Source organism: Epinephelus fuscoguttatus, linkage group LG24 (assembly GCF_011397635.1).
Source record: "Epinephelus fuscoguttatus linkage group LG24, E.fuscoguttatus.final_Chr_v1".
In the NCBI taxonomy this organism is placed as follows: Eukaryota; Metazoa; Chordata; class Actinopteri; order Perciformes; family Serranidae; genus Epinephelus; species Epinephelus fuscoguttatus.
The window spans coordinates 12,263,695-12,280,511 of NC_064775.1; the positions used below are offsets into that span (position 1 = coordinate 12,263,695).

The window sequence follows — 16,817 nt, forward strand, 5'->3', positions numbered from 1 at the left end:
CAAAACTGAGATAAGGAAAAAAATAAGACAGTTTTACCTTTGCCATGCAGTCACTCTTCTCCTTTGACAGGTAAAAATAAACCACAGGTGATATACATTTAAATTTAGACAAGACTTTAATGATCATTTTTCACTTGTGTATACAAAGCAGTTTATACAGATTAGGGAGCCAAGTTAAAACAATTTGTTACAATTTAGTACCTGGAAAGTGCAAAAGTACATTTCAAATACGCTGAAATAAAAATCATGCTGTACATTATATACTGTATTCATAAATAATCACAGATATACACACATCCATTTGGTGACAGTCACAGAGAATGTTGCTAAGACACAAAATAGTACTTTTTGATTTTGCTTTGAAGTCCTATATTCTTGGTTCCCGTTGAAATCTGTGGAGGTTTAACATCTGGAATGCTGCTTTCATTTGATTTAAGCTAAAGTCGGGGACGATAAGCTTCAGTAATGAGAGAAACCTAGCTCTATGTTAAAACCACACTGGGATAAAGGCACTCCGTTTGTTGCAGTCGTGGAACAACTCAAACAGTGGTCTTTTGTCTGAATGACGAATGTGGATGAACGAAAGACGAAAAACATTTTATGCACCTTTCACAGAAATCTCATAAAGAAGGACACAGATTGGTCTTTGCACACCATCTCGCTGTGACATTTAAATAAAAACTAAATACAAAATCATGTTCCAAACAAAAAAAAGAAAAAAGAAGAGACAAAAACACTAGAGCAACCCTGTGTCCAATGCTGAACCCATGAGCCAAAACAATCAAAGGCTGCCTTGGCTCACAGAAACTGAGACACAGCATCAACAGAATTTGGCTATAAAAAATAAAACATGCATCACTGGCATGTCCTCAGACACACACACTCAATCAGACACACACACACACACACACAGGTATGGTGCAAAAATATAAATCACACAGTCTCATCCACAGGAACTTCATACTGTGGCTTTTTGTGATTTGGATATTACAGAGTAAAGAAATCCCATTCACACACTTGAACAACACATCTTCCAAGCGACCGAGACAAGGCATGCCAACCTTCTTGATGCCCCGTAAATAAAAAAAACTCCTCTGAAATCAGTCACTTCACAATGAGCAGGAAGGAGAATGAGATGTAAAAATAATAAAGGATGATAGTTTCGAGGCAATGGTGAGAGCTAAAGGAAAGGGAGGGAGTTCAGAAACATTAACTGTCACAGTTAAGCTATAGGAAGACTAGAGATAGAGGGCTGGCAGAGCAACCGAGACAGGACAGAAAAACAGGAAGAAAGCATCGACAGCCACCCGATGAAGGAGCTGTATTGCTGTTAACACTGACATCTCATAAAGCCCTTGAGGATTTCTTCTCTCTCCTTCTTTTGCAGCTGTCTGAACAGTCAGAACAGTTTAAAAAAAATGCCATCCCGGTGTCTGTATTCACGAGACAAAGTGTGATTTTAACAACTGCTACTTTTACTTATAAATAAACACGGATTCAAGTAACTTAAAAACATTCGATGAAGTGTTTTATGACTTTAAAGTCACTGTACTGCTGTGATAAATTCACATGGAAGCTTCTTGTGTTTGAGAATGTAGTGTTTTGAGTTAAATGAGAATATTTTCTTTTACAAAACTATATCTTAAATGACATGTCAACATGAAAAGGATAGTTCTGATTTCTTTAAGTGGGTTTGTGTGAGGTACTTACCTGTCAGTGTATTTCATACTGTAGACATCAGACACGCCCCCAGTTTAGAGAGGCAGGCTGGAGTCTGACACAGATGCTAAGCAGTGTACAGCTGTGGAAGGGGGCAGCAAGAAAATGTATTTTAGAATAACTGTTCCTCTCAATGGAGTCTGGTGGCTTTGACGAGAACATAGATGAAAACTGAGGCTGCTCAGGGCTTTCCCGTCGGATCTGACAATATAGCATACATTTCTTATGCAAGACTTTTGTAAGCTGGCTAAAATATATTTTGCTGCTGCCCCCGTCCACAGCAGTACATGCTTAGCTTCTGTGTGGGCACTTCTCCAAACTAAGGGTGTGCTGTCTGACTTCTACTGTACCAACTATGTATAAACACCTCATACAAGCACACTTCAAAAAATCCAAACTGCTCCTTTAAAGACGGATGCTACAGATGTTTCTACAACAAAACAAGTCAGCTATATCCAAAAGTTAAAAAAAAGACTTCTCCATCACCATGTCATCTACCTAATCTCAAACTGGACCAAAAATGCCATGCATACCGACAGATGCCAAGTTGGCGGGCACATGCATAAATCTGTACGAACGAACAGAACAACTCAAATAAAAACAATAACAGCAAAGAAATCAACAACAGAAAACAAATGAAAATCTCACACACACACACACACACACACACACACACACATATATATAAAAACGCATAGGAAAGGCAGAGAGTTTGGTCATGTGAGTGATGGAACCATCTTACTGCATAAGGCTGCTGTGTGGCAGCTTTGAGGCAACCATGAAAAGTCTCAGCCTACAGAGCACAGGCCCGCCTGTCTGCACCGAAGGCAAACTAAGGGGGGCAACAAGGCCACTTGAAACTATATTTTGACAGAGAGCATGGCATTACACTGCGCATGCACATATAAACACACACACACACACACACACACACACACACACACACACACACACACAGGAGAGCAGTTAGCGGATCGATCCTGTCAAATTTAAGCAGAGCCGGTCAGAGAGCACACAGCGCCTCTGCTGGAGAAACATTAGGCTGAATGTGTGGTATCATGTAAAAATGATGATGACTAGCTGAGGGATGAAGAGCTGTGGTGTTTGGGAGTGGTAGGTAGTGGTGAGGTGGTGCTAAGACTGGCACTACTTCTGGATTTGAACAACAGCGCCAGCGCCTTACGCTCAATCAAAAGCAGGAATACACACACATAAAAACTGGACACATGGACATGCAGACTTTTTGATGCTCAATGCTCTAGCACCCCAAAACACCACCCATTAAACTATGGAAAGGTGCTGGAGGAACTGAGGAGAGTTCCTCAGACAGAATGAACCAAACTGGTGATTGAAGTATGGAGGCGAACTGGGTGACAGGAGTGAGGGATGTGCGCAGAGGGGAGGGTTGAGGACTCGGGGGGACTGGGATGGGTTCAGTTGTGGTCGTGCTGGGTGTTGTACACCGTCTCCCCCGAGGAGATCTGGGTCAGTCTCTTGCTGGAGCCCCACAGCTTCCGTGTGATCTGGCCCGAACGCATCTGAGAAGAGTGGAGGAAGAGGAGGAGGAAGTGGGATGGAGGAGAGGGGGAGAGTAGGGAAAGAAACAGCGTGAAGTCAAAGGAAACGGGAGGGGGAAAAGGAGGAGGGATATGATTCATGAGTGATTGATTAGTTCATTGGAGCTTGATTGACTTGTGAAGCATTAAAGAAATAAATCAAAGTTTGATTCACTTTGGTGAGAAAAGATGAAAAGCAGAAAGGTGCGATGATTCACATCAAAGTACTCAGAGGGGGACTGCCTGTATCAACCTCCCACATCTACACTACCACACTATTTACACTATCAAAACATCAAAGTCTATCTTGGCGCAAGGTTATTAGTTTGCATTATTAGATTGTGGCTACACTGTTAATATGGCTTGAGTTTGCAGAAGCGTTAATTAGTGTTAAGTTTGTTTCACAGCATATTTGTTATAGTCGTAGAGTACACTCAAACACATAACGTAATGACACTTCAGGTAAACAGCAGGGGATGGAGTTTATCCCAGGTCAATGGCCAAATCAAGTCAAATATTGCACAGATGCCAAACAGTTTGAACAACCAGAATGAGGTAAGCACAAAAAGTTGTTTTCATGTCACAGTTGTGGTTCTAGTGGCCGCTGTGTGTGCTCAGCTGTGTGCTGAAGGAATGTGTTACACCTGTGTGGCTCGGATGTAAATGTGTGTGGTGGTTTTGTTAGGGAGCAATGAAGCCAAATGGCTGACTGTGGGCGACAACCATCCCTGAGAAGGAGAGGTGACTGTGGATTAAAAGGTCTGAGAGGACACTGAGGCCAAGCGTTGCAATACAGGTGATATGTGTAGGAGGTTTATCTGTGTGTGTGTCAGATCTACAGCAGTGGGAAGGGACTAGAGCCTCTGGGGTTTATGGGAGCTGGAGGTGGGACTGAACACCAGCTGGTCGCGCTGGTGTAGCAGGCGGGTTGGTGAGCGAGCTCGAAGCGGGGCCAGCAGGGGGGAGGCCATGAGCGGCGATCCCTCCAGGCTCTGAGCGATGTAGTTCCTCAGCGAGTTCTTTACCTCCGCCGGCTTGCCCACGCCGACGATGATCAGCTTGCCGTCCTCCAGGCCCACAAGGACGTGGCTCTGCTCCTTGGTGACAGAGACGCAACGCACCGGCACCCTCATGGCCATGGGCTCCACACACAGAGACAGACTGGGCAGGAGAAACAGTTATTTCTACAATGTCCACATGTACGCAGGCTGCTGTTCCACTCTTTTGGTGTTTAATCTAATAAAAAGAAAAATAAAAGTTTTTCAATCTGATATTAAGTTGAAAGATGTTTAGAGTTTTACCTGTAGAGGTCACGGATGGACAGGTATCCCTGCTCGCTGCCGATGACTACATACTCCCCCGAAACACACATATCAGTCACCTGCTCCTTCAGAGGCTCACTGCAGAGGTGCTTCCCATTTATAGAGTAAAGGTGGATGGCGTTTTTATCCTGGGAAGAGAAAATAATAACAGACCCGTGTCTGAAAAGCTGCAACCCTAGTCCAGCCAGCATGTAGGGAATGTAGTGTGAAAAAACTGTGTGCCCACCTTGAGCGTTGCTTTGCCCTCGAGACAGGTGTGGACCAGCAGGTGACCCTCCCAGGACACGGCCAGGTGGAGGATTGAGAGCGGCAGGGAGCTGTCGCATGGCGGTCGCAAGCAACGCATATACTGACCCCGACGCACCGTGTGGATGATCACTGTCCCATCCTGGTGCACATCCAGTGGAGGAACACATAAACACAAACAGAGTGAAACTCATTTTCAGTTTCATGATGGTAAAATTAATACCTATATTTTAATACCTATACGTTATAACAAATAGTTCAGTTTCCCTCCTGACAGCACTCCACTGTTGTTCTCTACTTTTTGTGGATCAAACAATATTAAATAAATAAAGTCCCAGCTTACTTATTCAGTTTTTAATCAAAGAACGTCAAACCTGAATGCAAAGCCTGCTTTTAATAATGACAAAGTTTCAGTCAGCTGTAAAAGTTGGCTGAAAAGTCTCAACTTTCATTTTAATTTTCACAAAATCACAAAGTGCATTTGGTGTTGTACTGTTGGCAGTGCTGAAACTTCCAAATTAAAAAAGTATTCAAAGCCACTGAACACCAAACATTACATCAGCTCATTAACTCATCCCATGTTTGAACAGTTTTCCAAGGACACACATGATTTGATCTCCAGCATGGCAGCATCATTCACTCGAGATGAATTCACATACATTTGCAGGATGAGATGAACAAAAAAGCACACTCAGTCTGGTGCGTTATCTTACCCGTGATCCAGACACAGCCATGTCCAACTCTGTGCTGATACTGACACTGACCACCTCATCCGTGTGTCCGTACAACACCTGAACTGGTTTGGGACAGAGACCTATGGGAGCTCCGCCCTGCAAGACAAAGCAAACAAACAGAACAGAGCTGGTTACAGTCCATAGCTAAGTAAGTGTCTGTCCAAATTAAGCTAAAATTTTCCGCAAATTTCCTGAAAATCTGTGAAAAAAAGAAAACCAAAAACAAATGCAAAACACCCCTTTATTTTGGGAACATTAATACAGGAGGACGTAATTATTCAAGGCTTCCAGAGTCATGAACATCTTTAGTATCTGCATGTTTTATGACGTTAGATCTATTACTTTAAAACTCTATTTGTAAATCAATATCTGTCATAGTGTATAAGTGAGTGCTAACCTGCTGCAGAACCTGCCACACCATGCAGGTTGTGTCTCTGGAACCGGAGATCAGGTGGATGCCGCAGTGGTCTGTTGATAAGCAGGTAACAATGTCTAGAGGAAAGGTGAACAAAACCACGAATTACAACAGGACATACACAAAGAACAAACTGCATCATAAGCTGAACTCAAACTGTGAATTCATATCAGTTATTACACACCAGGTTACTGCAGCTTTGTACTGTCAATCTTATTTCCAGTTTACAAACTGTATCTAGCAGCCATCTGGTGTTGTTATGGCGACTTCTTACACCAATATGAGGAGGAGCTAATTATTTTGAATGGCGACCTACATCAATGTGTGTGTTTACCCATGTGTCGGATGTGTTGTCCCACAGTCTTGCCCTTAACCAGAGAGGTGACCCGCAGGCTGTTGTCCCAGTGACCCCCGCTGAAGAGCAACTTGCCATCGTGGGAGACCACAAACAACCCTGATGTTACTTCCACCCCGGGGGCGAAGGGTCCAGAGAGGAAACGGTGGGTCCTGGGTGAGGACAGTGAGAGGAAGACCGACAACGAGAGCTTAGAAAGATTTTCCAGGACACAACATGGTGGTTTACATTGTTTCCAGGGGGGTTCTCTGCCGTAAATGTTCTGCATTTGCATGTGTGCTGTGTGTGTGTGTTCTCACTTGGTGTTGGACACTGTGGGGTCCTTAATGAAGGTGAAGTAGTTGGAGATGTTCTTGTTGTAAGGCAGCCACCCATGGGTTCCAACGAGGCAGTTCTGACTAACCGTCACCTAGAGACAGTGCAAACACCAAGAAGACATCACTGTCTATCACCTGGCCTTCATTCATTCCTTTGCTTACTATATAAATGGAGTAGAAATAGTATGAAACAATTGAGGCTCACCATGGTGTCAGGGCTCCCCTGGGTGATGAAAGAATGGGACTGATTCTTGGGCACCACGGCCTTAACCAGCGGCACATTGTCACTGATGCCCTGCAACGTGACGGTGAAGAGAATTGAAAGTTATTATAGGGGGATACATAGTAAAATACATTTTAATAAAAACCTAAAAACACTGAGCAGTACCTCAACAAAGAAAGACTTAAGGTCGCTGAGGTGTTCAAACATGTTGAGAGGACACGAGTCCAGCTGAGCCTTCCTCTTATCCACTTCCTCCTGAGACAGGCGCACTGGATGGGGCTCCTACACCGTCACACACACATACACAGAAGTCTAAATTCATCAACACAGACACAGATTCTCATTGGCTTGAGTCGTAATAGGTTTTGTGCCTCTGGTGCGTATCTGTACCTTGAGTAACTGGCACGGTGTCTGTCCAAAGTTGCTGATCATGCCCTCCAAGGCCTTCCGCTCTTTTTCATCAGTGATGGCGTCCAGGTCCACCGCCCCTGCAACACCAAACCAATCAAACCACTGCATGGACAATTCACAAGGGGCAGAGGTCTGGACATCATTGTGGCAAACTGCTTTCATTTAAATGTCTCAACAAACAGCCTTTGTAACAGTGGGTACACTTAAAGTAAAAGTGATCATTTTGCATTTTAGAATTGCAGTTACTGCAGTTAAAATACAGTTACAAAACAAAGAATAAAACCATGATGTGACGTGACAGCGTGACAGCTGTTTGCTTTACCCTCATATGTGCAGTAGTAGAAGACGTTGAGGGCCTCCACTGCTGCAGGGCCCTTCTGCTTGTAACCAAAGATCAGATCGATCCACTCGTGAAGGTGAGCCGATACGTACTCCGACTCCTGTCACAGAACACATGTACACTGTGGTCATTAACAATTAACAGATATGTAGCCACTACAGGCACAAAACTACTCCTTAAAATCCCACAAAAGGAATAATACACACAATATATGATCATTCAGTTGGTGTTTGGCTGTGTGGACAGAATATTCGCATTTATCATCAAATATCTGACATATGAAAGGTAAAATATCAGCTCTGGTGTTCGTTCCTCACAGTCAAAGACCAAATGCTGGACACTCTGCACTGCTGTAGAGGTTAGAGTAAGGTTTTAATTATAGTTATCATTCATTCAATATTAACCATTTTTCCTTCTTGTGTAATATCTACTGACAATATGCGTGTTTGGACCAGAGAAATTTTTTGTAGTTCTTTTTTGTTGTGTCTTTGCTCCTATTTCAGAGTAGATATTGCCAATACAGTCATGTAAACGACAGACAACATAAAACACATACAACACCTTCTATTAATAAAAATGGAAGAAGACATGGACCATCGATAGAAATACAATGCGGTTTTGACTCATCAAAACGACAGTGACCTTCCCATATGATGCAAAGTTGCACTAAAACTGCATCTCACCAGGGCTTTGCGGTGCTTGTAGATGAAGTCTTCAGGGGATTTGGCCCATTTGGGCAGAATAACATCGTTAACTCTTTCCTTAGAGATCTGCAGGCGACCCAAATCAAAACCTATACGACAGCAGGAACAAAAGACGAAGCAACAGAAAGAGGAAAGAAAGATGTAGACAGGAAAAACGGTGCAAGAACAAAGGGATCAGAGAATTAATACAAAACATATTTATGACCATACTAAAAGAGACATTCAGTATCTTCTCTCCAAAAATGTTTAATCAAGGAAATAACAGGAGGAAGCAAACTGAGGCATTATGTCTTGGAATCTATCCACTATGTACTAAATCACTACACCAATCTGAGTCTTGTAATAGTGATCATCTGCAAAGTCAGAATCTCCTCTGATACATATTTTCTCATTCTTTATGTATTTTTTCAACACATCACAACTACACATTAAAACTCAGGTAAAATATTATTTCTTTGCCTTAAGGAAATATATCCTGCCATCATAACTTTATTGACAGTAGTCGATCGTTTTGTGTACAATATTTAAAAGCATTTGAAAAAAAAACAAAAAAACAACTCAAACCCTACCATTCTGGTTCTCAAGAAATTCTGGGAAGTAGAAGAACTCAGGGATGAGCTCCTTGACATCGTTTGGGTTGTCCATGAGGGTCTGCCACGTTGCGGGGATAGAGTGGAACTGGCGATCGGCACAGTCGAACCTGAGCCAATGCAGGACAGTGCAAAAACGCTATAAACAGCAGCTATCTGCTGGTATACACACGCTTAAAACATCCTCCAGTGGGCGCTATAATTACAATCACGATCATCTGTGTAGATAAATGGAATAGTATGATGACTGCTTTGACTCCTCACCGTCCACTTTGCAGTTGGATGTGCAGAGAGGTGAAGGGCTCCACTCTGATCAAGTAGTGCATCACTCCAGCAGCGTTTGAGTAGTGGGTGCCATAATGGAACCTGTCGATGGTGCCTGTCGGGTCCTCGAAACTTTCATACCTTATGGACACGGTTAAAAAGTCAACGTGAGCCAAATGGATTGCACTTTTCAGCAATGTACCTTCCTCTAACTGCTTTAATGATCATTTAATGAGGAGAATATCTGATGTATGGACTGATGAAACATACTTCTCTCTAACTGTCTTGGCATTGCGTTCATTAAGCACTGCCACCGGCTTCGATAGGTCCCTGAACACCCGAGGATCAGACAGGTCCAGCTCTTCTGAAGTGTAGTCGGCAAGAATCCAGGGAAACTGACACACACACACACACATCAAGTTAGCTCGAATATTACCATTCACCCAGTCACCGCACTTGTACAGTAATGTGTTCAGTGAGGAACGTACCACAGGATACTGAGCCAGGTTGTTGTACGTTCTGCCTGCGATCGTGTTGAGCTGCATCAAGTAGTCAAAGTTGGAAATTTCCCGGTTCACCCATTTCTGTGCCAAAGCCAAGTTTGATTGTTAATTTTCTCAGGTTAACACATGAAAACATCGTTAAGACATGAAACATCTGTAAACTGCTTGATAACTGGGCTTGGATGGGATCACAGTATCACAGTTGTACTTGAAAGCTCTGCATCATTGTTTTCTGACCTGTGTAAGTCCAGAGGCTTTGAGGAGCTCCTGCGGTGAGCGGGTTCCATAAAGACTAAGGGATCGTAGCAGTAACATGCGGCTGTAGACCTTGTTCCTCACCTGTTGATAAGAAAACTCAGTCTTATGACAAAGTCTTTAAAAGGCAAGAAAGGATCAAATATTGGTCTGTGATCACAGACTCAAACCTAATTCAGAAGTTAAATTTGTGATTCACCTCTTTTTTGAAGTTGAGGAAGTAATTGGTCTGGTCGATGAGGAAAATCTCCAGAGCTGAGCGACGCAGGTTATAACGCCGCAGGTGGACCTCTCGGATCTGAGACAGGGGCCATTTGAAGTCGTGGCCCACTCCTTCAGGAAATAAGTAGACAGTAACAGTGAGTAAAGGCTTAGTGATGTTTTTACCATATGTTCCATCCACCTGTCTTACTGTCTCCTCACCTTCCTCTTTCTCCTGGCTGCTGTCGTAGAAGTAGATGTGCTGAGTGGTGAGTTCTAGGCGCCCTGGCACCACGTCCACCACCGTCACCAGCTCACAGTCCTCCCACAGCACCAGCTTCTCCTTCTGGCCCGCCTCCTCTGCTTCAACTCTGCAGCACAGAGAATGGAAGGTTGTCATTATTGACTTGGTTTCGTTTACGTAAACACGGTTGTTTTGTGGTTGTTGTACTTAGTGACTGACTGGTTGTTGGCAGCAGCGGGGTCATCCTCCGGCAGCTCCAGGATGTCGTCTTCCAGGTCGCTGACTTTGACCTGCTTCACAGCCTCCAGCAGCAGAGACTCTGGGTTTATGCGCTGCTGATGGACACCTGAGAAAAGCAAAAGAGACAGGAGAGGATTTAACACTGAGACGAGGCATCCGGAGATGGTGCGGTGGTTAATATAACATGGCAGTGCAGGAAATTAACTGCTCAGGATACTTTTCAAAGGCTGACAAACAACAGAAACTTACGTGACAGGAACATTACACCTCACATTTTCTCCCCCAGCTCAATTTCGTTCCATAAACAGAAGATTTATAGTTTTAAACTTGCTCATTCACAAAATAAATGTAATTGAAAAATTGGGAACATGCTAGAACATGCTATACTAAAGACAAAATTCATCAGTCTGACAACAGCGCTTCAGATAAATGTTTAAAATGTGGCACTGTGACACTGACTCCCTCATACATGCTTTTTGTTTTGTCAACAATTTTGAAAGACTCGGAAGAATATTGAAAGATGGATTTCAAGAAGTTGCAACTGTAAAGTAGTTTTGCACCGATGAACGGCAATGTGTCTCTTTCAAAATGTTGAGAAATAAGTTACCCAACAGGATGGTAAATTCTTTTTTGTTTTGAGTTTTATTAGATACTGAAATTGCAAAACTCCTTAACTCCAAAAACTTCTAAATGGAAATTATTAATGAAATATAACTTGAGTAAGGACAATGTCAGAGAACAGCAGCAAAGAGAAACAATATAATAAGATATGGAGCTCAATTTATGAAGTTCTGTAGATTGAGTGAGACAAAGTCACCCAGCACCCATAAAATTCTAGGGAACCCTTTGTAGCATCTTTATCTCGCTCCCGAGGTGCAATATCTCCTGTGATGACAACTGTATGTGACTGTATGGTACTTGTGAGTCAGTAATTCAAACAGTGTCAAATCATGAAATTTGATTTCCTTAAGAAACAATGATTATGTCCAGTGTTGTGTGTAACGCGTTACAGTAACGTAACTACTTTTATTGGGTAAAAAGTAGTGTAATGCGTTACTACTGAAAATATGGTAACGGAACGTAGTTACTTTGTCAGTTGAGCACAACGTTACTTTTCCCGGGGACAGATTTGACAGTGACACCGCCTGTCTGCCTCAGATGTGCACTAGGCAGGAACTGTGACAGTTGCCATGTCAACAGTACAGACAGGAGCGCCAAAATGAAGAATCGTATGAGGAATATGGAAGATACACACGCCTCCTCGGATTATTTTAACGGTTTGCCAACCGAAGACAGGTTAGCTTATTGTAATAAGCTAACAATTAGCAACGGAGTGAGGTTTCCTGACCCGTACTTAATGTCGGGTCAGTGGGTCACCGACCCAACGAAATGGCCTAAGCTACAGTGGCCGGACATTTGTTTATATCTTGTGGAGAAACCCAGCGTTTATATGGATGAAAAACTCAAAGCATATAAATCCCTTGATGTGTATAATTTTGTACTTTGCGGTCATGTCCAAGATATTGAATACCGGGATTTATCTGATGGTTTTTGTGCTCTACGGACCGAAGTACTGCCGAGCCAGCGACAAGGACACATAACAGTAACGCTAACTAATGTACAAGACCTGGGCGATTCTGAACAAGTCAACCAACTATATACTGACAGCGAACTGCACTTGTATGGCTGGGTAAGTGTTGTTTAATGTAACGTTAACCTCGCTAGTCAGACCTCAGACATGGGCAACATACGACCCTGGAACCTCAAAGGAAATCAAAACGACCCCCAAAACATCAATAAAATGCAGCACTGTGTTAACAGAAAACAGAACAATCATAACCTGCCTACCTTCCTGGCGCTGTGTGAACGGCAGCCTGTTGCAGCAGCTCCTATTTTGTGTATTTTAAATTGCTGCTGTGACATTGAAATTTCCCCCCGAGGGGTTAATAAAGTACCTACTGTACCATACCAGAAGAGAAAATGAATTAATTTATTTGTGCAAGTCTGTAGCTTACTGCAAAGTATGAGTCTGTTACACAAACACAGTCTCACAGTTACACATGTAATAACAGAACAGAAAATGATTTATTCATGAATATGACACTATTTGTTCAAAGATAGTGTCTGTGAATATTAATATTTTCCTCATTCAGTGATGCAGCAGGTCTGGCTAATAGGCTATTAGTAGTAGTAATCTGTCATGTAACAAATTCATGTAGCCTAGTTAACACAAATTAACTCTCACTCTTTAATCTTTATTTTATCACCAAAGTGGTAAATACCAGTGGGAAACTCGGATTTTTTCACATTTAGGAAATGAGATGGGGTTCTACCCAAAGTCAAGCACCATAAAAGTAACGAGTAACGTAAAAAGTTACTTTTCACAGAGGGTAACTAAGTAAAGTAAGGGATTACTTTTTTTAAGAAGTAACGAGTAACGAGCAACACTACTTTTTAAAAGTAACTTCCCCAACACTGATTATGTCACATTTGAAATATGAAATGCATTGTAGTCACTCAAAGAAAAACAATTATGAGAAATAAAATAATACATAAAAGTCTCCTCAAGTCCTGACTCGACAACATGCTCCCTCTTGCACACAACTTAATAAGGAAAAAATACCAAGCAGAGTGGATCATCCTCCTCATCGAGGAGATGGAGGGGAAGGACACGAATTCAGCTTAAGGAGGATTTTCAAGGTCAGTCCTTTTAATCTGTTTATCAAGGGTAGGCTGGATGAGTGTACTCATGACATACTGTACACACACACTCATCCCTCATCCATTCACTATATATGTCTACTTAGCAGGTAGTTTTTGCTGCCAAGTAGAGCCACCAACGTGCAAAATTTCCATGTGCAGCTAAATTTACTCCATTCCAAGTATAGAGAGGGAGTGACGTCTTACCCAGGTTGTCTCTCAGAGCACTGGCCTCTCGGTGTGGGTCAAAGTTGTAATTACGGACCAGCTTCAGTCTCATGCGGGAGAAGTTCTCAGCACTGGACACCCTCCAGTGCATCTCATCCTGCTGTCTGTTAAAAGTAGTTACAAAACACACTTTAAATATGCCCAAAGACATTACCTGCACATCTCTTATCCTGAAGTTCACATGAAGCTCCAGCCGACAGACTGAGATGTTGATATATTTTACTACAGTAGATAGTATACATTGGAAAAAGACAAGAAGCAGAACAGTGAATGTCAGTACCTGTCAGCCCAGGGCCCTCTTTCGCACACCAGACCCCGGCGTGCTGCCTTCCACTGCCTGAGCGTAGCACTATTCTGGCTGTGCTGCTGCTTCAACATGCTGTTGTAGCGGAGGTTCTCCTGGCGACCTCGTCGTGAGAAAGGCTCCACAAATTGCTCCTGAGGGGAGTGAAGAGTGAGAGTTTATGGGAGACAAGCTTTGGACCAAAGTGGCTTCAGTTATTAATCATTTTTTGATGATCCAACTAACCTGGAAGCGGATCTTGCTCTCACCCCTCTCCCTCTCTCTCTTATGCAGGCTGACCATGAAAGCCTCATAGCACTCCTTCCAGTACAGAGCCATGGTCTCATGGCCCTGGCTGAATGTTTCAATTTCATACTGCTTCATGTACGGGATAATCTGGAGACAAACAGAAGTAAAACATTTCCATAACATTTTCCTGTGAATTTATATCCAATATAATCCAAAACTACATCTGTAAATCTCATACATATTTGTCGAGGTAGACGCGCCACTCGGGTGAGTTGCAGTACAGCTGGAAGTCTTCAAAGAAGGACGGGCTGCCGTTGGTGTCGGGGAGCTGGGGGAGGTGCAGCTCCATGTAGAGGAGGCGGTGGACTTTGGAGAGCAGCGTTCGCAACAGAGGAACCAGGAAGGAGTACGTCTCCTCCGTTTGCTCCTGAATGGAGCGCCTCAGGATGCACTCCACCTTACCGAGCAGGTAGCAGGCCTCGTCCTGGCTGGACACCTCTTTAGTCTGCAGGATGCCGTTGAGCTTGGCAGTGGCCATGGCGCACACCTGGGGCAGAGGTCATTTATTATTGTGCATGCATGGGCTTGCTTTGTGAAAAATAGCCAGGAAAAATACATGTGATGGTATAAACATGACAGAAATGAGATAAATATCTCACATCAGGGTCCTCCTGAGCCATGAAGCCCAGCAGTAGTCTCAGTCCAACTTGAGACAGTTGGAACCACTGAGTGCCAGCCGAGTACCACACCATGAGGCTGTCCATCAGCGTCACTGTCTCCTCCAGCACCTTCTCTGTCCACAGTGCTGGATTGACAAGGCCCTCAGCCTGCAGGAAGTCTTGTACCATGTGAAGCAACCGCACTGCGTTCTCTGTGTGCTGTGGCAACGTAGCAGCTGATGCCTCACGATTATCGCTCACCGCCCACTCCAGCATTCGTTCCATAAGACTTTAAGGAGAAAGAACGAGCACAAAGAAAGGAGGAGTGTGAGCAAGTATTCAACATGTACTTAAGCTCCTGTCATGTTCAGCACTGTCAGCAGTCGCACAGGCGTCCAACCTGAGTTTGATTTGGTCGACAGGAAGCAGCAGCTCATTGGCGGTTCCCAGTTTGGTGAGAGCTGAGAAGACCTGGCCACGCTCTAGCCACGCCGAATCATCCGAACCTTCTACGCCGCGCCACATCACGCACAGCACAATCTCCAGCAGCATGGTGCAGAGCTCCTCCTCTGCCCGCTAGGGGGCGACATCACACCAAAAAGGCAGAAAAATGAGGGTTATCATGAGGATAGATTAGATTAAATACAATATCATTGATCCCTCTGGTGTATAAGCACAGCAGTAAGTAACAGGATACAGCGAAGAAAAAGAAGGACATTAATAAGAAAATGAAGGTCGCTGTCACCAGCAGTTAGGACTTTGTGTGTGTGTGTGTGGGTGTGTGTGTGTGTGTGTGTGTGTGTGTATACACTATTCCTTACATCTGTACTGAATGTATTCTAATACCTTTTAAAACCTTTTGACAGTTTATGACTTTCAGCATGATCCCCTCTAATCTGTCTCTTGACATAAACTGCTCTGTCTACAGAGTAGATGATACTACATTTATTCTGGCTAAATTTATTCTGCCAGGCAGGTCAAATACTTTGTCACATTCCTCGACCAGAAGTTTTAAAATGATATATTTAATTCTATAACTCATAGTCTCCTGCCATGGGGGGGGGGGGGGGCAGGTCGTCTCTCTTCCATCTCTACCCTCAAGTGACACACTGAAACGACTGAAAAGAGCTCACTGGATGAAAGTCGGCGTGGGGCTCCCTGAGGTGGCAGTGACATCTCACCCACTGAGTAAGAAGCTCTTGCTGATTAGTTGCAATAAGGAAACCTTGAAATACAAACTCTCATATGAAATAATGAGGGCAGGGGTTCAGCAAACTTGAACGTTGTTAGTCTTGAGCCCTGCTTTCTAGCCTGTGCAAAACAAGCCTGCCTGCTGTACACAACAATGTAATAACAAAAATCTCTCCCTAGCTCATCCTTTCTGTTAAAGATAAAAAGCATCACAAAAGCGGCCATCTCACCTCAGCGTTATTAAAGGACTCCCCCAGTGAGATGTTGTCACTGAAGAGAAAGCTGTCCTCAGTCAGGGAGGAAGTTGCATCTCGATCCCCGGCGCTCCCTGGGAAAGGCTTAGAGCTCTCCAGTGGCGACGGTGTGCTGGGCATGCTGCCAGGCGTTTGGCTGCCGCTCTCCCCGCACTCATAGGCCTGCAGGTGGGACAGATCCAGCGTCAAGCCCCCCGACTTTCCCACCACCCAGGGCTTGACGTGTAGCTGTGGCTCGGTGGAGGCACAGGAAGATGGCGTGTCCAGCAGCGAGATGACGTCGCCGTTCTCTAGGCTGTCCACAGACCGAGTGTCACCTATGCTGAGCCGGTCGTCCTCCAGCCGGTCCAGGCGGCTGGTGCTGCCTGCTCGCGTCCTCTTCTCCAGGGGAAGCTCTAGGCGGTTGGTGCTGCTGCCACTGGGCCGGCTCAGGTCCAGGCTGCAGGCGCTGATGGTGTCAGCGCCCCGCAGTGGCAAGGACCCTTCACCCCGCAGGTAGAGTCGCATGAGAGTGTCCTGCCAACACTGCTGCCTTGAGATCTGGACGGCAGCATCTTGTTGGGATTGTAGCAGCTGGTACACCTGAAGAAAGACAAGGACAAAGTTCAATGGGA

General features: G+C 44.1%; 1 protein-coding gene across 3 annotated transcripts in view; it reads right to left on the minus strand.

Moving 5' to 3' along the window:
- Positions 1-97: 97 nt before the first annotated feature.
- Positions 98-16,817, minus strand: part of nbeal1 (neurobeachin-like 1) — a 48,102-nt gene continuing 31,382 nt past the window's right edge. For all 3 annotated transcript variants that reach the window (XM_049569782.1, XM_049569780.1, XM_049569781.1), the window contains 28 exons: positions 16,180-16,785; positions 15,159-15,334; positions 14,759-15,047; positions 14,338-14,646; positions 14,097-14,246; positions 13,848-14,005; positions 13,547-13,671; positions 10,619-10,745; positions 10,378-10,526; positions 10,154-10,287; positions 9,937-10,038; positions 9,685-9,780; positions 9,467-9,591; positions 9,197-9,337; positions 8,912-9,042; positions 8,322-8,431; positions 7,621-7,738; positions 7,278-7,375; positions 7,053-7,169; positions 6,870-6,959; positions 6,647-6,756; positions 6,327-6,499; positions 5,975-6,069; positions 5,557-5,673; positions 4,824-4,985; positions 4,577-4,725; positions 4,301-4,436; positions 98-3,257 (listed from right to left, as the gene is read on the minus strand). In XM_049569782.1, coding sequence (XP_049425739.1) covers positions 3,153-3,257; positions 4,301-4,436; positions 4,577-4,725; positions 4,824-4,985; positions 5,557-5,673; positions 5,975-6,069; positions 6,327-6,499; positions 6,647-6,756; positions 6,870-6,959; positions 7,053-7,169; positions 7,278-7,375; positions 7,621-7,738; positions 8,322-8,431; positions 8,912-9,042; positions 9,197-9,337; positions 9,467-9,591; positions 9,685-9,780; positions 9,937-10,038; positions 10,154-10,287; positions 10,378-10,526; positions 10,619-10,745; positions 13,547-13,671; positions 13,848-14,005; positions 14,097-14,246; positions 14,338-14,646; positions 14,759-15,047; positions 15,159-15,334; positions 16,180-16,785 — 4,398 coding nt within the window. In that variant the 3' untranslated portion in view covers positions 98-3,152. The remainder of the gene's footprint in view (positions 3,258-4,300; positions 4,437-4,576; positions 4,726-4,823; positions 4,986-5,556; positions 5,674-5,974; positions 6,070-6,326; positions 6,500-6,646; positions 6,757-6,869; positions 6,960-7,052; positions 7,170-7,277; positions 7,376-7,620; positions 7,739-8,321; positions 8,432-8,911; positions 9,043-9,196; positions 9,338-9,466; positions 9,592-9,684; positions 9,781-9,936; positions 10,039-10,153; positions 10,288-10,377; positions 10,527-10,618; positions 10,746-13,546; positions 13,672-13,847; positions 14,006-14,096; positions 14,247-14,337; positions 14,647-14,758; positions 15,048-15,158; positions 15,335-16,179; positions 16,786-16,817) is intronic.